Raw genomic sequence first — 22121 nt, forward strand, 5'->3', positions numbered from 1 at the left:
ATCAGGGTATCAGGCGACTTGTCTCAAAAAATATTCCAATATGAAACAGTTCGGGAAAATACGAAAATGATTGAAAAAACTGTCCGGCGATTTAAAATAGTCCGAAAAAATAGTGCCAACTTATCTTTGTATTTAAAAGCCAGTACGCAAAAAATGTCCTTTGTTCGAACAACATTAACAACAAAATAGTGACCGCCGCAATATCGGATGATATCACTTGAGAAAATCAGGCGACTTGTAATGTCCGAATTGGACGAATAATTTGGCAATATCTTCTGGGATGATCTTTTTTGTTCCAATCACATGATAAATTGTTTTCAGTTTTTAAGCTAAAATTAAAGAGCTAGTTACTTGAACTTGATGCCTTTTTGTTCGATGATTGCTTTGTAAAGGTAACTCTGCGCAGAAAATTCCGGTGAACGGTAAGCGAATACTAAGCCGAATAAACTATGTTTACATATTATCTTGGCTAATTAATTTTGTTCTATTCACGACACCAAAAAAATAGTTATTACCAGCAAAAAACAAGGAAATTGAGAAAATGTAAGCATCTCTTTTTATCTGAAAAGTTCTTCATTCGATTGCCTAGTTTTTGCTATGACAGCTGCGGTGAAAAAAAAATCCAGTGAGCGGCAACCAGATTATCTTGCTTATATTGTCGTTAATTTAATTGTTTTGCAGCGAAGTTTTGGCTTTTTTAGTAACCATAGATAAGGTTACATGCCTCTGACTGCACATGAAAATATTAAGATGCATCTTTTTTAGTATAAATTTTGTTTATAACTTGCTTCGAAAACCGTTTTTACTCAATTGGAATTTCAATATATCATTTTGCATTGCATGTATTGAATATTGAGTCACGAGATGATTTGAATTTTTTGTTTTAAAATTCAATCAGTAAACGAAATATTTATTTTTACAAATGTTTCCGTTTTCTTTGGAACTAATTTTTACGCTGCAACTTTATCAATTTACGGATGAAAACCTTCAATAAAACAAAAACTTAACTTGTTGATTTTATGCTTCGAATTTTAGTTCAACTGAAACATAATGACGCTTTTTGTAGGTTTTGAAAATATTAGTGAAAAAGACAAAGCCTTGATTTTTTTGGACTTTAAGTTGCTCATCAAGGAACTAAGTATCCTGAATACCGGTCTCAACTTACTTTAAAAAAATCAATCTCAAAGATTTAATTGCATTAAAAATTAACCTAATTCAATCTTTATTTTGAATTAGATTATCTAAATTTTAAATTGGTGAGAATTAGTTTGAGATAAACAAATCTAATTTGTGTTATAATCACCAACTGCGTACAAAAACGATTATAGTGAACTTAACGACCTATGGGACAACCCCATTGCAGTCGCAAAATGGCTCAACACACCAATATAATGGGGCACATAAGAAATTTTTTTCGGTTCTCCGGGATTATTAAAAACTGCCCCTGAAACGGGGCACGGGTGTTTATCTCGGTTCTCCTTACCAAAAACTGCCAGCCCAGAACGGGCTTTACTCAGTATTGTCAGAAGGGGGCCCTTACTGTTGGTAGCGAACCCTGGGAAGCCACAGTTACTGTTTTAACGACAAGACGAAACAATCAATCTTTTGACTGTGGAGAACTGAAAATAAACGGTAATGAAGACACGAATTAGACAACCCCTGATGCTGCGGCTACAAACAACAACAACAACATAATAATAATGAACTCAGTTGAACATTTCAACGCCACAAGTTTCTAGCTATGGCTATTTTCAATCAATTATATCCATCATTTGACTTAGTTTCACTGCTGCGTTTGGATTAATTCTAAAAGAAAAAAACAGGAATTATTCCTATAATATTTCACTGGAAAATTGAAGTTTCAACTTTACGTTATCTCGTATCGTCATCAGCTTCTCTATCAAATTTTTGGAAAATCAGTTTGTTCTGCCTAACACTTTCAAAAAAATTTGAATGCTGAAACTTTGAACAAATGGTTTTTAAAAATTTGTACGGCAAAACAACCCCCTTAAAGACTTTTTTCATAGGGACGCGGATTGACCTTCTTATGACAAAATTCCCTTTTACGAATTGGAATTTATGCAAAAAATGAGAATTATACAATTTTCATTCATGAAAAAAGCATGATAAGCGTTTTTTCCATACAAAAACCCAAGTTTGCAAAAAAAAATTTCAAACAGATTGCATGCAGTTTTTTTCGAATTTCTGCCTATAAAGTAGAAGAGACACAATTTCATCAAACAGAATCATAAAAAAATTGCAATAAAGTTTTTGTGAAGATAACGATTTTTTCTTGATTTTAGTTCATCTGAAACATAATGACGCTTTTTATAGATAACGATAATGACCGGGAGTGTCAAATTCAGTACATATACCTACTTGGCATATTCCAACACGTAGTTTAATCTAACAATTTTTTGCCGTTAACCTAATAGTTTTCTCAAGAAAATTTTTTTTAAGTTGTGCTTCAGGGCATAACACAAGTATTAAGTCAAACACAAAAAATCTTTGATTCCCTTAGAGTTTCTTTAGACTCAATTTGAACTTAGTAAGCTACGAGAGACAGAAATCAGAAAGCTTATCCTCGGTCATATTTTTGTTTCCTACGTTTTTGCAAAACATGGTTTAGCAACGAGTCAACAAATTTCTTCTTTAGCAACGTGAAGAAAATGAGATGAAACGCACCAAATTATTCTTTATTCACTTATTTTCTAAATTTAAATTATAATGATAGTCAAGAGCAGTCTCAGGTAAAATGAAATAGTTCTCCAGCTATAAGATAATCTGCTTAAAATTTTCAACTAACAGGTTTTCAGGTACTGTGAGTGAGTGAATTGGAGCGCGTGTTGAAAATTACGTGATTCAAAATACGGCAACAAAATGCATCGGAGATTTAACAACTTATGTAAAAAATACGGCAACATTTAAACACCCGGGTTTCAAAGATTTTATTGTAGAGTTCCATAAATTTTTAGTCAATATTGACATTTCCTCGGATTTTTGTTGTTTAAGTTTTGTATGAAAATAGTTTTCTTTTTAATTTACAAATACGAAACATGTAAGACAGGCACAAATATGCTATAACGTGACCACCCAAAGGATCCCAAACTTGGTGGTGATTTTTGAGCGTCAGGCTCCCGGGAGTGTCAGGCTCCAAAAGCTCTCATGACAAATCATGCCGTACCAAAATATAACATGTACTAAAATCACCTGTACCATAAGACCCCATGCCAATTAAAAAGATCACATGGATTACGAAATAAAGACATGATCAAAAAAAATCAGAAGCAAATCTGAGTAATGATACCTCAATTATTTAGTTTCACGCTTTTAACTAACAATGTAAGATAACCAAATTCAAAATGGACTCTTTTTTAGGATTAACATACTGCCACCACGTATTTAATTTACTGTTAATATGATATTGAATTAGAACATCTCAATAAAAAAATGCATACTTTTCGCAATATCTCAATTTTGAACTCATGGAAGGGACGGAATCTCACCAAAAGGCCAAACCAAACAGTTTTTAGTTTTTGCGGTCAAGAATTTCAAAACAGCGCGATACAAAGGCAACAACACACTGGCTCTGCAGCAAATGGAGATCACATAAGTTTCCGAAAACTTTCATCACTTTGGGGGGAAATTATTTCAAACAGCAATGAGAATAGTCAGGAAATCAACGCAGGACGCTCGGAAGTTTCACAGCTCATCAAAAGAAGGAGACAGTTAAGATTCAATTAAATTGGGCAAACAGCCAGATCATTGAAGCTAGTTTGCAATTGGTGCAGAACGACAGGGCAACCCAACTGTCCTTGCGCACTATTGCCACAGATGACCGTCACTTCGGAATACCAGATCGTTATAAGCAATTTTGTCTCCTTGATAGCGGAAAACAAAATTCGGAATGCATATCAATTTTGGCGATATTGAGAACCTGAACGCACTCAAGTTGTACAACAAAATCTGGGTGGTAGGCGATACCTTAAAAACTTTTCCTGGGTTGACGATTTTATCCAACTTGCGTTTACGCCCAGCTCAGAACTAAACGCTTATCAATATATAGCAGACTCCTAACTGCTTTTAAATTGCTTATCGGTGACGCAACCCCGAAAAGGTTCTCGATCGACTGTGAAATTGCGGCGTTGAATATTACGTCTCATTACCACAGTGACATTAACGGTTGACATTAACGGTTCCGAAAAAGGTATTTCAAAATGTTTTTAACGCAGTATAATTTTGTCTAATTATCAAGTTTTCTCAATTTGAGTTAGATTTATTGAAAGCGCAAATTATAATTTCACGCAAAGTTCTTCCAAAATTGGTAACAATTGCTGCAGAAAATCCAAAAAATGGGAGGTTTGGATTAAGAAATACTACATATGGGAAGTTAAATAACACAATCTTTACACATGGGAGGTTGAAATATAATCTTTTCAATTTGAAATTCAGAGTTCATTGGACGAAGCTAAACCTTATTTAGCGAATTAAAGCTTCATATAACCAGAAAAAGTTTTTTTAACCTAATTTTCCGGGCAGTTTTTACTTGAACAATGCTCGGCTGGCAATGACTTCAAGCTGGTGCGACTGGCTAAGGTCTAGTACAACTAAGAACTACGAGCAGTGATTACCACCCCAATGGTTCAAATGTTCTGGTAAATACCCCTGCTCATACCAGAGAAATCCTCCTCACCGGCGGACGCCTAACAGGTACTTTGACGCAAAATCTTAAATTTTGCAAAATTTGTTTGTTCTCCATTCTCACGCTTTGTAGTTTTTTAAAAATGCCACCAAAGAAAGCTTCAAAAATGCCACCAAAGAATGAGTGCCACAGTATAGATTAATTCAAGGATCTTACTTCTAGGCAAGCTATGACATCGTGTTGCTCATCTGAAACTGCAATCACCTTCCAATCAACCACTGGATGGGTCCTTCCTTGAACGAATAAAAACGGAGCATTACATTCCGCTGACACCTTCAACATGACGAAAAGCAACGAAGCAGAGGCAAATTGGTCAAAAAAGGGGTGAAAAGACAAACGAACGAAAAATCAAAGCGTCACAGAAACGGCCGGCTCAATTGGCAAAAACGCGGGGACAGCAACACAGAGATGCAGTCGTCATCAGAAGAAGAAACCCCAACTGCGAACAGACGCGCAGCAAGATGGATGTCAGTTTCATCTTCATATTTGGAGCCTACATCTAATTGTAATCACGGCTAGTATTTTTAGAATTCTTTTGCTGAGCAATTTTTTTTTTAATTTAGATAACTATGACCTTTTGTTGCGGAATATTTTAAAAAAAGACAAATTTGGATTTGTCGAAATTAGAACACAAGCCAATTGAAAACTACGAATCCAAAAAAATTATCCCCCACCCCTCTTTTGATGGTTAGTACGTTTGACTAGAAAAATTATAACGTTTTACGGATATATTTTTATATCAAGTTCAATTAAGAGTTGTCGACTGAAGGAAGCAAGACCAAAAAACACGAAACACCCGAAAACACTACATCGTCTGCTAGTTCTGCACTCATTGATGGTAGGTAATTTCGAGTAACTTGCTGTTTTTTCCTGTTCTTTGGATTTGAAAAAATATGCATCTGTTGCGGGCAAACAATTTTGAAAAGATCACTTTTTATAAAAGCTTTGTGCGAAAAATAATTGAAATTCTTCCCAGCACTGCTTTACGATTATTCTGTTTAACACACGATCAAAAGCAGTTCGAAAACAAGTTGGATACTTCTCTTTTGAACATCCACGTGAAAGAATCTTCTCATTACGAGGCTGACCCGAATTTTCAGATGGCAAGAAGAGCTTGCCTTGCCAGATACGCCTCCAATATAGACATTGGGCTACTAATGGTGAACTTTGCTGTCAAATCTGGTTGACTTCTGGCAGACTTTTCATATTTTTTATTATGGGAGTCCTCACGACACTAAAAATTGTTAAAACTCTTTTTTTTAGCAGAATAGCGATGTATGTTCAACCGTAACCGCAAGTTAAGTCACAAATTGTTCCAAAACATTTGATTAATCCTAACAACTGCTTTCCCATCCGGTGTCTTTTGCCTTCTCCTTCAACACATAAAATGCTTTTTTGACTTAAAGTCTGAAATAAATCCTTCAACTTAAGAATGTTGTCATTTTTTCTTATGTTTTGAATTGAACCATGACTTGATGCCACTTTTTTGATTTTCTCTAACTTTGTCAGAAAAAGCTCTGTTCACTTTAAACTCCAATTAGACTTATGAATTGATACCTACTTTTTGATTTTCTCTGTGAGCTTCAACTTTAACGAATTGTCTCTTGCCTTGAAAATTTGAAATGTCTTATAACTCGATATTTACTTTTTTCTCTTCAATTTAAGCAAAGGCTTGAACTGAACTGAATGATGATTTACAACTAGTTTTTTTTATTGTTTTGATCTTGGAGCCTTAACTTCAAGTAAACTTTGAAAAATGAACTGAATTTGAAAAGAAATCAAATGTCAACCCAAGAAAAAGTAAATTCGAGCTTCATTGAATTTTAAGACTGTTCCTGAAAAAAAAAGAATCATAACGACCTATTAAAGATTCTTAAAATTAAAACCCAAAAAGCAATCAACAGCATCAATTAAGCATTCAGAATCAGTTACCGAGCGGAGAATGAGCGTTAAATACTAGGTAAGACGCCCGTTGAGCTTACCAAAAAATGCCTATAAATTAGTTTATTATCATAATTTTAAATTAATAATAATTTTTTTAATAATAATTTTAGTATAATTTTAATTAAGTTTATGTTATAATTATAATTAGGACGTCCAGCCTCACCTGAAACGATTGGCTAACACATATTTTGCTATTCAAACGACACAGCGACTAAGGCTATGTAAAATACGCTTAAACCTTTTGAACGAAAAAGAATAAAAAAGGGAAATTATTTAAGAGGCACTTAGCATAGTGGTAAGGCGTTCACTTTGAAATCGTCAGATCGTGCAGTCGATCCCATGCCATGGCAGTGATAGTTTGTGATCTAGCTTCAGGTTTACCTCAGCCTGACCAATTTCGGCTGCAATATTGGTACGTCGTGAAAGTTCAAGACGCAAAAAAACGACCTTGAGTCGCAAAAAATGTCGCTCAACAAAACCGAACAGTCTGAAATGTGGGGAGATAATGCAAATGTACTATTCTACGACATGCCCGCTACGGCCTACTGATAGCTCCACTGCGATTCGCATGAACCACATTATTATAAATATTCAGAATCAGAGTTACTTAACTTACAAATCATAGAACGACTTTCGATTAGAGTAAAAATTAATCAATCAGATGAAAATTACATACATAAGAAACTAAACCGACAAAAAATAAGCAGACACTCAAGGGTCCAAAAAATTCCAGAATTCATGCGCTACTGGGAAATAACGCTACTGGGAAAAACTGAATGAGTTAAACTTTGAGTCTACAAAATTTCTTAAGTGACGCACGCCAATTCTGAGTATACATGATTGCTTAGTGATGCAATTATGACGCATTAGCAGTACCAGTCAATTTGCAAAAAAAAACTTACCAACTAACATGCCTCAATTTAATGGAGTGGACGCATTTCAACTAGCATACGAAAAAGTTCATTAAAAACATCCGACGAACCTGCCGAGGTTCGAACCCTCTTATTTAGCTGTGGGCATCCTTCCCTACCTCTACGCTACAGATCTATGATACACTGAATCTAAACTGCTATTTGTAATATAATAGTCTGTGTTAATATCCTTAGCATTGGCTGTACTTAATGGCTGGTTCTTGATCAAAATGAAGACATTCTGTCGCAACAATATTTAAGACTTAGGTTGAAAAAAAGATAATTCGTACTATAACAAAAGCTTTGCACCCGCTTTATCATTAGACCAAGGGGGAATGGGCCTAGAAGTCGTTGAGGTTCAATAGTAAAGCAAGTTCAGTTTCTTACAAATGAACAAGTCACTTGCTCACGCAAACAAAAAGAACGGCGAACATTAACCAAATGTAATGTATATTTTCTGTCTTACAACACCAGGACAGCCTCAAGAAAAAAAGTACATGAAAAAACTAGGTCTTCAACTTGGACATGAACCATCCAACCCCACCACGGTATTTAGGATACGCTCCCTAAATCCCTCGCCTCAGACTGTTACAAATTATTAATTTTTTTTTCTTCAGCATACTTTCAGATTCTTTGCAGCAAGGATTGAGACACGAATGCTAAATTCATCTGCAAGATTGTGTTCTTGTCCGGAGTCTATCAAGACAGAACTAACACATAAAACTGAGTTAAGAGAAACAATTAATTTTTAAAACAATTGCTTAAAAATGTATTTACAGAAAAATGAACAAAAACGTGCAGTTATGTTTTAATTTATGTGAAAAGGTAGATTTAAATTTGTGCATACTTTTAAGCTTTCACTTTAAACCAACTTAAGTCTAAAATATGCGCTCTCTTATACATATCGAGGTAATTTATAGTTCTTTACAGATCAATGAAACTCAACGAGTAAATTAGATAAGAGAAACGCACAACTATTTTTTTTTACAAATTTTTTGAACTTGAAAATGGATCATTGAAACTTTTACTGATATGCATAGTTTGAAATGTTGCTGGTGACAGATATGCTTTCAAATAAGAAACTATAAAAAAGTATAGAAATGAAGGAATTAAGCTTGATTCAGTTCTAAGCTAAACATCGAAGTCTTCGTTGTCATCAGCTGGCACTGGACTGTACCGAACCGGTGGTGGTGGGGGAGGAGGCGGCAATTGAGGTTGATATTCTCCCTCTTGTCGCGATGCCACTGACATTTGTTGATTGAATTTAGGCTGTTGATTTATAAAATTATGGTGGTTTCGGGTGAAGCCACCGCGTCCATCCTCAGACCTTGGCCCACTTCGACCACTTCTTCCGCTTCGCACACTTCCGGTCTCGGAGATAGGAGGTTCAGGTTGTGGGCGTGGCCTGTGACTGGATTCACTACCCACTCCACTGAATTGCGACCTCAAAGTTCCAGAGTAATTGTTCAATTTCGGCGCTGTGGTCGGAGGGGGATTGAATTCATAGGGCTCATCGTCTTTCGAAAGTTCTTTAACCAGCATCCACGACGAGATGGATCCTACAATCTCACAGACGCTACAAATAGCCAAAACAACTACAATAACACCAATGAACGCCCACAACAGTTCATTTACTGAGCTCCGACAACCTTCAGTGTAATACAGAGAAGGGTCTGACATTTTCTGACAGGAAGGTTCAACTGGCGTGGCGGTTGCATACGCTTTGCAGCAACTCCGCGGAATCAGTTGATCTTGGTTGCCATCTTCGTAAAAAGGGGTAAACTTCCAGTCACCAGGGCCATCTGACCCACAACATTGACGGGTCTTCTGGAAAAAATCCCAGGTATCGGTAGCCATTTGGAATTCCTCCTGTCCATATTTTCGCATTTTTGCGTAAATTTGATCGCTCACGTCTTCCTGAGCTCTAAACTCCATGACGAAGGCAACGATGATGCAGATCGCATTCAGTACAAAAGCGATAACCATCAGAGCAATGGAAACTTTGATGAGTGTGAGATCCTCCTATCAATAAAAGAATTAACTATTTACATTGAACTGCTACCCATTATTTACATCAAGTCAAAGAACAGCTTACAAAACTCATTTTAATTGACTAACCCGAAAAGTAGCAGCCAAATTAACGGCTCCGGCGACAAAAATCAGAACCGACAGTCCAATCGCTATACGGCAGACGATTTCCACTTTGGTAATCTGGATGTACCACTCAATAAAATTTGGATAAGTGAGGAAAGTTATCGACGTGACAAATAAGGCCACACCCAGAAGTGCGCATACAAATGCCATCACGAAGGTCAAAATCCGCGCGTTTTTGTATTTAACAGCCATTTTCTTCTAAAAATTGACATCTTTTTAAACAAACGGTTCCGGTTCACTCAATCGAAATTTAAAATTAGGAGTATTCGCCCGAAAACCGGGGTTCACTCACACAAATGCCACAAAGCTGACCACTCATCCGAAAAGTAATTTTCTGATAGGGTGAAACAACTTGTTAGCCTACTTGTTGCGATTAAGAGATAGAGATAAATTATGAGTGGAGATACTCAGACAACGACTAGCGACCGACCTGGTTTAAACAATGCTTGTACGAACAAAGGTAAAAATGCAAACGAGCTGAGAACAAGTAGGATGACAATGAAATCTGAAAAACTGCAAAAATGTAGACGCTGACTCCATGTTGTTGTTAGTCCCCAGGTGAAGCTTCCTGCATGCTCAAATCGAGTCCTAGAAAATTTGCGACTTCAGTCGGCCATAGCCACAGGTCAATTGGGGTTAGAGAAGTAGTGTATGGGTGTGTAAATTGGGGGTAGTCACTTCCATATGCAGAATATTGCTGGGATTTTGACTGGAAGATGCGAAGAAGGTACTCAAGACTCCAGAACGCAAGCTGCTCTGTTCGACTTGTACAATTCTGTTGGTAATTTGAGTTTTTTAGTGATTCGTGGTACTTATAGGCGTCTTTCAGTAGTCTTAGTGAAGTTTTTGCGTGCGGGTTGAAGATTTTGACAAGTTCGGCTAAGCCTTGAGCCCCTATAATCCGTATGCTTTTACATCTAATCGAGCGTCTTCGTCAGTTGTGGTTGATTTGTTCACAAAGCTCTCGCCTTGCAAGGACTGAAGTTTCGGCTCGATTTCAACATCATAGCAAACCTCGCTCATGAGATTGGCAAAGGTATCTCTCATTCTTTCATGCTTTATAAGGGTGAATCCACCATTCGCACAGTGAAGGGCGTGGGTAAAATCGACATATTGACCATATGCACATTGAGTGGAACATTGGATGGTTCCCATCCATATCTGAGATGAATTTCATCCCGGAATTCGGATTTATTGAGGTTGAAATTATATCTAAAAGGGCAGTGCGTTTAACCAGTTTGAGGCTCCTTTTTTTCGGAGGCTAGCTCATAAGCGTATTTTTCATAGTCACTCAAGTTGTTCAAAGTGTTACTTCTCCATTGGTTTGTTTTGTCAGTTTTAAGTGTTTACATTTTTGTATAGATATTTTCTTGCTCAGATATAGCTGTTAAGACTGACGATGTTTTAGTTGACCATTCTAAGAAGTTTTCATAGTAGGAGGGTACTTTGATATTTAAACCGACCGTTTTCAGTGGCAAAGAAGCGATGTTTTTAAGTTGATGGCTAATATTATCTTTATAAACTAAATTTGGAATGAGATTTTCCTACCGTATATTCTCGAAGGCCTGCATGTTTTCAGCGGCATTGAGGGTAGTACTGGCTAAAAATGATTTTTTATGTACCAATTTGGTGTGGGAGGAGTACACGATTTGCGGTGATGTTTTCTAAGAAAGTTTTACATTCAGTCTCGGATCCTATGACAAAACCAAGTACTCGGGCGCGTTTCTTCATTTTAATTTCGGTAGTTTTGAATACTTTGATCGCTTCGTTGTATTTTTCATCATTTACAATGAGCTGGCATTTCGATGCCTTTACATGACATCCATAATATTTGAGAATGATAATGTTGTCAAAAACTGTTCGCAGGCTTTCAAATTTCAAACTGTGTTCCCATCGTCTGCAATTCATTTCTGTAAAAAAATGCAGTCGTCAATTTCCTCGAAAATATTGGTTCCTCTAACATTTTCGTTTAAGCTCGAGAAACCGAGTGAATAGTATGTATTGAGATCGCCAAAAATGATAGCGTCTTCCGTGTTTAAAAGTGAGCTGATTGATGAGACGTATCCCGAAAAGCAGCGTAAGGGCGTGTAAAAGTTAATTAATTACAGACTACAGGTTTTATTGTTGCAAATTAGTCCGTCTTAAAAAAAGTGAAATTATAAAAAGGGCCCTTCTGTTTAGGTACGGTCGTGCACAAGCTAGATAGGGCCCATACCAGCATTATATAAATACATCAAAAAACAATATTGCAGGAATTAAGTCAAGTCAGCATTGAATGCGTTTTCATTAAAGATATTTACTTCAACCGTCCCTTCTCTATAATAGCACTAATTGAATTGTCTATGAATTGTGTCTTACGCAGTGATCTGCACCTCCGCATACAAAGAATAGCGCTCCTGAGCAGCGCGAAGCTTATCTTAGTTCTTATAAAGTTCATTGTTCCTGAGTAGCTTTCGTGCCTTTTTCACTAAGTTTTTCAGCTATGCGCTGCATTGCCTGCGTAGCTCCCGGTGCGGCACCACCGGTGCAGTCAAAAAGGAGCGGGCAGAAGCTGCTCTGTTCGACTTGTACAAATCTGTTGGTAATTTGATTTTTTTAGTGATTCGTGGTACTTATAGGCGTCTTTCAGTAATCTTAGTGAAGTTTTTGCGTGCGGGTTGAAGATTTTGACAAGTTCGGCTAAACCTTGAGCCCCTATAATCCGTGTGCTTTTACATCTAATCGAGCGTCTTCATCAGTTGTGGTTGGATTGTTCACAATGCTCTCGCCTTGCACCGACTGAAGTTTCGGCTCGATTTCAACATCATAGCAAACCTCGCTCATGAGATTGGCAAAGGTATCTCTCATTTTTTCATGCCTTATGTGGGTGTATCCACCCTTCGCACAGTGAAGGGCGTGGGTATAGTCGACAGATTGACCACATGCACATGTGAGTGGAACGTTGGTTGGTTACCATCCATATCTGAGATGAATTTCATCCCGGAATTCGGATTTATTGAGGTTGAATTATATCTGCTAAGTGGCAGTGCGTTTAACCAGTTTGAGGCTCCTTTTTTTCGGAGGCTGGTTCATAAGCGTACTTTTCACTGTCACTCAAATTGTTCAAAATGTTACTTCTCCATTGGTTTGTTCTGTCAGTTTTAAGTGTTTACATTTTTGTATAGATATTTTCTTGCTCAGATATAGCTGTTAAGACTGACGATGTTTTAGTTGACCATTCTAAGAAGTTTTCATAGTAGGAGGGTACTTTGATATTTAAACCGACCGTTTTCAGTGGCAAAGAAGCGATGTTTTTAAGTTGATGGCTAATATTATCTTTATAAACTAAATTTGGAATGAGATTTTCCTACCGTATATTCTCGAAGGCCTGCATGTTTTCAGCGGCATTGAGGGTAGTACTGGCTAAAAATGATTTTTTATGTACCAATTTGGTGTGGGAGGAGTACACGATTTGCGGTGATGTTTTCTAAGAAAGTTTTACATTCAGTCTCGGATCCTATGACAAAACCAAGTACTCTGGCGCGTTTCTTCATTTTAATTTCGGTAGTGTTGAATACTTTGATCGCTTCGTTGTATTTTTCATCATTTACAATGAGCTGGCATTTCGATGCCTATACATGACATCCATAATATTTGAGAATGATAATGTTGTCAAAAACTGTTCGCAGGCTTTTCAAATTTCAAACTGTATTCCCATCGTCTGCAATTCATTTCTGTAAAAAATTGCAGTCGTCAATTTCCTCGAAAATATTGGTTCCTCTAACATTTTCGTTTAAGCTCGAGAAACCGAGTGAATAGTATGTATTGAGATCGCCAAAAATGATGGCGTCTTCCGTGTTTAAAAGTGAGCTGATTGATGAGACGTATCCCGAAAAGCAGCGTAAGGGCGTGTAAAAGTTAATTAATTACAGACTACAGGTTTTATTGTTGCAAATTAGTCCGTCTTAAAAAAAAGTGAAATTATAAAAAGGGCCCTTCTGTTTAGGTACGGTCGTGCACAAGCTAGATAGGGCCCATACCAGCATTATATAAATACATCAAAAAACAATATTGCAGGAATTAAGTCAAGTCAGCATTGAATGCGTTTTCATTAAAGATATTTACTTCAACCGTCCCTTCTCTATAATAGCACTAATTGAATTGTCTATGAATTGTGTCTTACGCAGTGATCTGCACCTCCGCATACAAAGAATAGCGCTCCTGAGCAGCGCGAAGCTTATCTTAGTTCTTATATAGTTTATTGTTCCTGAGTAGCTTTCGTGCCTTTTTCACTAAGTTTTTCAGCTATGCGCTGCATTGCCTGCGTAGCTCCCGGTGCGGCACCACCGGTGCAGTCAAAAAGGAGCGGGCAGAAGCTGCTCTGTTCGACTTGTACAAATCTGTTGGTAATTTGATTTTTTTAGTGATTCGTGGTACTTATAGGCGTCTTTCAGTAATCTTAGTGAAGTTTTTGCGTGCGGGTTGAAGATTTTGACAAGTTCGGCTAAACCTTGAGCCCCTATAATCCGTGTGCTTTTACATCTAATCGAGCGTCTTCATCAGTTGTGGTTGGATTGTTCACAATCTCTCGCCTTGCATCGACTGAAGTTTCGGCTCGATTTCAACATCATAGCAAACCTCGCTCATGAGATTGGCAAAGGTATCTCTCATTTTTTCATGCCTTATGTGGGTGTTTCCACCCTTCGCACAGTGAAGGGCGTGGGTATAGTCGATAGATTGACCACATGCACATGTGAGTGGAACGTTGGTTGGTTACCATTCATATCTGAGATGAATTTCATCCCGGAATTCGGATTTATTGAGGTTGAATTATATCTGCTAAGTGGCAGTGCGTTTAACCAGTTTGAGGCTCCTTTTTTTCGGAGGCTGGTTCATAGGCGTACTTTTCACTGTCACTCAAATTGTTCAAAATGTTACTTCTCCATTGGTTTGTTCTGTCAGTTTTAAGTGTTTACATTTTTGTATAGATATTTTCTAGCTCAGATATAGCTATTAAGACTGACGATGTTTTAATTGACCATTCTAAGAAGTTCTCATAGTAAGAAGGCAGTTTGACATTTAAACCGCCCATTTTCAGTGACAAAGAATCTATGTTTTTAAGTTGATGGCTAATATTATCTTTATAAACTAAATTTGGAATGAGATTTTCCTACCGTATATTCTCGGAGGCCTGCATGTTTTCAGTGGCATTGAGGGTAGTTCTAGCTAAAAATGATATTTTTTGTACCAGTTTGGTGTGACAGGAGTACACGTTTTGCGGTGATGTTTTCAAAGAAACTTTTACATTCAGTCTCAGATCCTATGACAAAACCAAGTACTCTGGCCCGTTTCTTCATTTTAATTTCGGTACTTTTGAATACTTTGATCGCTTCGTTGTATTTTTCATCTTTTTCAATGAGCTGGCATTTCGATGCCTATACATGATATCCATAATATTTGTGTATGATAATGTTGTCAAGAACTGTTCGCAGGCTTTTCAAAATTCAAACTGTGTTCCCATCGTCTGCAATTCATTTCTGTAAAAAAATTGGAGTCATCAATTTCCTTGAAAACATTGGTTCCTCTAACATTTTCGTTTAAGCTCGAGAAACAGAGTGAATAGAATGTATTGAGATCGCCAAAAATGATGACGTCCTCCGTGTTTAAAAGTGAGCTGATTGATGACATGTATCCCGAAGAGAAGCGTAAGTGAAAGGGCGTGTAAATGTTAATTAATTTGATGCAGGATTGATCCGATTTGATTTTATCCGCTGTTTTTATCGTATTTATTGAAATCCCCAAAGATCGTCCTTGAAATTATTTTAGTTTTGCAGACTTTTCTAAACTACTATCAATGCACAACCCGGTTAGACATTGCTACCTACAATCTGAGCTTGACTCCCTTTTGGGATTAGAGTATGGACCTTGAACATCGAAAAATGTTCTCTCTTGCAATTTATTTCCAATAGCTGTGGACCTTTCTACCTGAGCGCAGATGAAAAAACATCTTCCAATTGTAAAATAAAGTTTGGGGATCAAGATAACAAGTATTTTCAAATAGTCTGATCACATCCACTTAGCAGCAGCCAAACCAGCGAAGTTTTGTTCTTTCTCAAGCGTTTCCTAACAAAAAAACTACTAACGAAAATCAATCAAGATTATCAAATCCATGGTTCTTCCATTCTATGGTATGGCAGTACAACCTGGTTTGCATCTAATACTGGATTAACCAAGTTAAAAAATACCCAAAGAAAACGGTTAACTGGGCTGTGGAACTTTCCGATTACAAACTACCTGGAAAAACTTTGGAAGTTAAATCTCCTGCTTCTCTTTCTTTTTCGAACGCAATGGTATCTTAATTGTCTTTAAAATTGTCAGCAATCAATACAGCTTAGACTGGGATTGCTATATCAAATTCTCATGCCGGGACGAAATTATGACTTCAATCTCCAGTTGATAAGGAAGAAACAGCTAAGAAAAAAACTCTGGTATCGGAATCAGAGACTTGTAAGCTTGGTCAACAGAAAGATCGTTTCCGGGATTGCCGATTGCTTACCTTCAGACTATTAAAGTTGTATTGGGACTATTTCAAAAACTATACAAATTCAGTGTCCTGTACAAGACACTTGAATTTTGAATTGAAAAATCATAATAGCAAAATACAACTATGTCCATCGTAAGGTTAATAAAATACAAACAAACACCGAATACAAAACAAACAACAAATGTGGGATGAACCATTGAGGATTGAAAAGAGAGGGGGAATGCACTAACAGCAAAGGAACAAAGGAGCACCAGAATTGGGAAGGCAAAAACGTAATAAACTGCACAAGACTAGATGGCCCGACTGACAATCATAGTGGCGTTTCCTCTCATGAGGCACACTGAGAGGCTCTGGAGAAGGCGAACTGTGGCAACACGAGTGTCCTGTACATGGTTATTAGTGTTTTGTACCGTTTTGAAGTTAAACAAAATCTTCAGTGTTCATTAGTTTTAAATCCTAATAATGCTGATAGAAATAATGATTGCAAGCAAGCAAATATTAAATGAGACGCGTATCACCAGGTTAAAAAAAGACAGTTCTAAAAAACAGTCAGCATGAAAAAGCGTTTATTATCGTTTGTCGAGCCGCCACTATGCCGATAATACTTGGGTACAATCCTACTGAGCCGAAATTTTCAAACGGACTTGAAAAAAAACCAATGATACGAAACTCAGGTAGACAACCCGATAAAAAAGAATTTAAGCCAAAACAGCACACAAGTCGAAGACCAAAAATTCATTGTTTTCCGGAAAACAATCGTAAGAAAGTCCAACGGGACTCGTACACCAAAGAAGACCACTCGTTGCATCTAGACAGCGCGATAAGACCTGGAAGCTCTTTAGTTTCAAATTAAAACAATTTCCTACAGTTTTCAGCAAAAATTTGTACAATGTAATGTCTAGTTCCCGATTCCAACACATTTTCCAGAAAGTGTATAAAGCTTAAAGATTGAATTCTAAGGTCAAATACATTGATGAGATCAGGGTTAGCAAATGGTCTCTATTTCAAGCAGAAAATCGAAAGTTGTCATCAAAAAATAACTCACTGACCCTTACCCATAGTTCTTTTTCACCTTTAGAGAGTGTGTGTGGAACAAAAATAAATTCAACGTTTTTCAGCAGATCAAGCCGAACCTCCAGCATTTTGAACACCAAATAAATCCAGCGATTGATTTACTTGCAGTTTTGTATTACCATACCAAGTTTCATGATTAGATTCCACAAGATTACAGCTTAATGTTTTTCAAGGTAATCATTTAAATTCATATCGCGCGTTAATTGTCCCAAATTGGCCAAAATGGCAATCTTGAAACTCCTATAACTTTACAAATCATAATCACAGGGGAAAAATCTTTTCAAATTTTAGCTCAGGACAACAATACCTTTCAATGATGAAACTTTTTTTTTCAAAAATGGCTAGTTAAAAAGTCAAATTTGCCTGAAGAAAAAAAAGCAACACCGAGCACAAATGCTTCGTTACTTTCATTACACCACTGCCTATCGAGTAGTAATCACATTCATAAATTATAAGAACATAAATTATATTTTGAGATCTTTTCGTGAAAATCATCACAAGTTCACAAGTTCAATTCTGGTCTATAGGCTTCGGCCTCTATCGACCAGCTCTTTCGTCGACGTCCATTTCGTCATTCCAAAAACGATGCGTCGTACATTTCGGACGCCCATAGTTTGTCAAGTCTTACTTTGAATATGTTGACGTTCTCGCTCGATATTATTCTTTCAGGCAATGAGTTCCAGTCGTTAATGGTTGCGATAGTAAAGAAGTTTTGTCTTGCTGTTGTTTTGGTTTTCCTCGTTAAAATTTTGTACGGGTTTCCTCGGGTGTCTCTTTCATTGATCGTAAACAGTCCTTCCGTTGCTGCGGCATCGTACATTCCATTCAAAATTTAGAAGACTTCTATCATTCTTCCGCGCTTCCTTCTATACTCCAGCGTTGGCAGTTTCAGAGCTTTCAGTCTTTCCGGGTAACTAAGTTTTTGTATGTTTGCGACCAGTCTTGTCGCCCGCCGTTGAACGTTCTCAATCATGATCTTGTCCTTTTTCAGGTATGGTTTCCAACACTGATTTGCGTATTCCAGGTGCGTTCTCACTAGGGCTTTATATAGGGTTGTTAGTACCTCATCCCCACACATGCCATATGAATTACAAAGTGAAAGATTTCGCTACCACTAATAATACTAAAAAAAGTCTCCTTATAAGTTGTATTTTACAGAATAAATATATTGACAGCAATAAACGCGCCAAGTCGATAGCATTTACAGTTCAAATGAGATTGCGAAGAATTAAAAGAATTTAAATAGAATTGAATTAAACTGTGAGAAGACCTTGTCTCTAGAACTTGCTTGAAATTAAAAGACTTTTACCACAGGTTAATACCCTTCGTGTGACATTCGACCAGTATGTCTTCAAAACTCGTTTCGAATTCGAATTTTTATTGTGGCATCTGAGTTGGAAGATTGGCGGTTTTGATGAGTTAGTGGTGCTAATTGGACGATTGAACGAATCAGGATTAGTTAATATGGCCTGACATGCTAATTTCTAAGTTTTCGATTTGGGCGTGAAAGACATGTGGCACCTTTTTTTTCCACGACAACTGAAACTGCGAAAAACAAAACGATATTCGTGGAGAGAGACAAAACGAGAATTAAATACGAGAGAAACGAATATTACAGTGATTGACATGTAACATTCGTCTACTGTAGACACACATGAGGCTTAAGAAAAATAGGCCCTATAACCATCTCTTGTGTTTTTCTACCTCAAATCAGTCGGAGCCAATTCGGTTCGCTTGTGACATGAGACTACAACCCGTTACAGCTTAAAGGCTACTACCAAAATATCGCCCCACTCTAGAAATAAGAACGTCCCCATACTTAGGTCTCTAGATACCCAAAATACATGAACGCCGTTAAAAACCGGGTCGGAACAATCCGTTAAGTTACTTTTTATTAGACAGTGGAACTTTGATCCATTTCAGATGGATCAACCTAAAACTCGCCTTAACTCAACATAACAATCATAAAACACACTCTAGAAATTTAAATTGGGTACTCACATCGTAGCACGCTCAAGAACTGGGAGTAATTAAGTTAGTAAACAACTCGAGAATTAAATAATGTAATTAAATGAGTTTAATGTTTGTTAGTTTCAATAACAGGAACAAGTTTGAACTCTAGAGTATAGTTTCTCGTGAACCATTGGGACACTCAAGCTGTCCACCTTTCCATCGAAGGTTCACTCTAGTTCAGTTTGAATGATAATCCAGTCGAGCAATAATAGTCCAGTTCTCGGGAATACGCTTCCTTCTGTTTCAGATAGGACAGCTCTACTCTAGTTTTATTGTGACGGAAATTGCGAATGGCAATTTCCTACTGCTTTATCTGGCAACTTTCCCGCGATTGTTACTCGATCGTTCTGATTTCTCTTTTTCGGTTTTCAGTTATCGCGAGAAAATCGTGCATGACAGGCTCCATTCGAATTTTTGAAAAATCAAATTTCACTCCAAAATTAAGAGTTCTTGTTTTTCTCAAGGTCAAACTTCCAAATATGACCGACTGGCACATACTCCCCGGACTCAAGATCGATGTCCTCATCGCGTGCTGTCGTCTGCCAGTGAGTCCCACAAAACCGAGTGTTGCTCAAGGTACAGTGCCAGTGGTCATTTACAGAAGTTTGCAGCAGACTTAAGCTTATCTACACCCCAAAATTCACGGCCATGTAAAACTTTCACACTATCGCTAAACAGCAATCAAAATCTGCACACACCTGCACCCTTGAATTCTCGCTTTTCAAGCCAATTATTTAAAATTTCTTTTGTCCCATTCAATCAGGAAATTGTCATGCAGCATTTTGATTTATATAGTAAATATAGCATATTAATAACAATATCTGATTCGTTAAAATTTCTTTTTCGTGAACCCAGGTTTCATCCGGATTCACACTCAAGCCCCCCTTTCCCTCTCAAGACTCAAGATCTCTTCGAACAATCCGCTTATTTCGCACTCTTCGCCTTGGAGGTGCCGTCCCCTGAAGTACTGGATACGGCAAACTGTCTCAACAGTTCTTCTTCATCATCGGAGCTAATCACGATCTCCTCCCAAGCCTTCAGCTGTTCATAGGATCGCATCCATTCCCTTTGCTCCTGCAACCTCTTTGCCTGGTTGGGTAGTGCCTTCACCCTAGATTCCCGGTTCAAACAAAAGGAGTTGTGCAGGCTCAGGCTCACGTTCTTCGCCAAGTCCTCCTCTAGTATCGATTCCCTCGCTTTGGTATTGTCTCTAGACATTTTACCCACTTATTTCCATCCTGTCGTGATCGCATTTCGATGGGTTAACAGGGGTCTCTTGAAAGCTTCCGGCCCAATCTCGGCCTGGAACTGTCGATACTCCTTTTGATGCTTTCTCATGTGATCTTTCGTTGTCATGTATAACCAAGACGTCAGTGCCGCTCGAAACCATGGAAAGTACCTCAAGCGGCTCCATACGTGTCTGACTTCCATTGGTATGGCGAATACTTTGCATGCAGTCTCAAACAACTCGAGTCTCCTGCTGTAGTCTATCGCATATATTGACTCAGCCGTTGGCGTCTTCGCTTCCCGATACTTCGTTATATTCTCTTCTATCCATCTCAGAGCCAGCATCGTACTCACTACTAAGAGCGTCGCCTTCTGCCGGTGATCCGGTAATCCGATCGACCGAATTTCTTCCATATCCCACACCAGGCAGAGGTTCTTGTGATCTGGATACCACACCGTTTGTGCCAAACAGTGGCATGGGCATTCTCCATGGGTGATCTCAATGCTCCTGAGGTTACGCTCCCCCGAGGCTTCCAAGAGAGGCTCAAGCTCCATCATTTTCTCATGCCCCGTGTCGTTCTCTCCCATGTTTGGAGCACCCCCCACAGGTTTTCCGATCACGTTTTGTCTCTCGTGATCGCTTGCGTTCTCACTTTCCAATTTCAAAAGCTCTTCACCCCAGACTTCACTCAAGTCATCTCTCAACTCTTTCGGTACTGTCCCTCTGATTTTCCTCAACAACTTGTGCGAGTGATGCGATACCCGAGCCAACCTCACGCACTTGGGCACTGAGAAGGCCTTGTCCACCAATACTCTCTGGCTGGATGCTTCCACCATCGCCATGTGCAGTGGGTAGTGGCTTCCGCACAAATTGGCCATCATTGACCCTATCAGGGATTTTGCGTTCAATGGCAGGCCATAAGCTTCGTTCATGGGAAACCCCATTTCCGCCTCGAGACCAACCTTCCAGCTCCGGATATGTTTTTGAGTCACCTGCAACACCCCAGGCCATGATTCCACGCTCAACGCAGTCACTAAATGGTGTTCAGACTCTACCCTCTCCAGTGACTGCAGACTACACATTCTCGAGAAGAATCGGAGAGCTGTCGCTATGTTCACCGTAGTTCTCGCGTAACACTCCGCCACTATTTGTACTTCACTTTTCTCCCTTTCCGTGATGTCTTCAAACCAAGTGACCAGATCTTCTTTTTGAAAGGACAGTATCCTGACACATGATCGTCCATCGCAGGTGTGCTCTCCACTCCCACACGTAGAATCCAGACAGCTACCCGGCTCCATCTTCTTTGCTGACTCGAGATTGTTCGTCTTTTCGCCTGACTCCTTCATCTGAGGTAAGATCAGTTTGTGGACCACACTCAACTTTGCCAAATCTTCATCTTCCGTTGGTGCTAACCTCACCCGCTCGGTGGTCTCCTCGATCAGACTCGCGTGGGGATGTGGGCACCAGGAGGGTCTTAGTAACTTCCATACCACTCCCAAGTTCGTGATCAATAAGCCATTGTCATCACCCATGTTCACTTCAACTCTCTTGTTCGAGCGCGGTATGCTCACC

The 22121-nt window shown here is 38.3% G+C and overlaps 2 protein-coding genes across 2 annotated transcripts in view; one reads left to right on the forward strand and one right to left on the reverse strand.

The window, feature by feature from the left end:
- The window catches only part of LOC134842953 (uncharacterized), a 319805-nt gene that overhangs the window by 31697 nt on the left and 265987 nt on the right, over nt 1-22121 (forward strand). The window lies entirely within an intron of this gene.
- Nucleotides 8203-9906, reverse strand: LOC134853896 (tetraspanin-11-like). Its single transcript, XM_063869862.1, has 2 exons — nt 9676-9906; nt 8203-9579 (listed from the first exon to the last, which is right to left on the reverse strand). The coding sequence occupies exons 1-2, from the start codon at nt 9901-9903 to the stop codon at nt 8689-8691; spliced, it is 1119 nt and encodes a 372-aa protein (XP_063725932.1). The 5' UTR covers nt 9904-9906; the 3' UTR covers nt 8203-8688.

Source organism: Symsagittifera roscoffensis, chromosome 1 (assembly GCF_963678635.1).
Source record: "Symsagittifera roscoffensis chromosome 1, txSymRosc1.1, whole genome shotgun sequence".
NCBI classification, from domain to species: Eukaryota; Metazoa; Xenacoelomorpha; order Acoela; family Convolutidae; genus Symsagittifera; species Symsagittifera roscoffensis.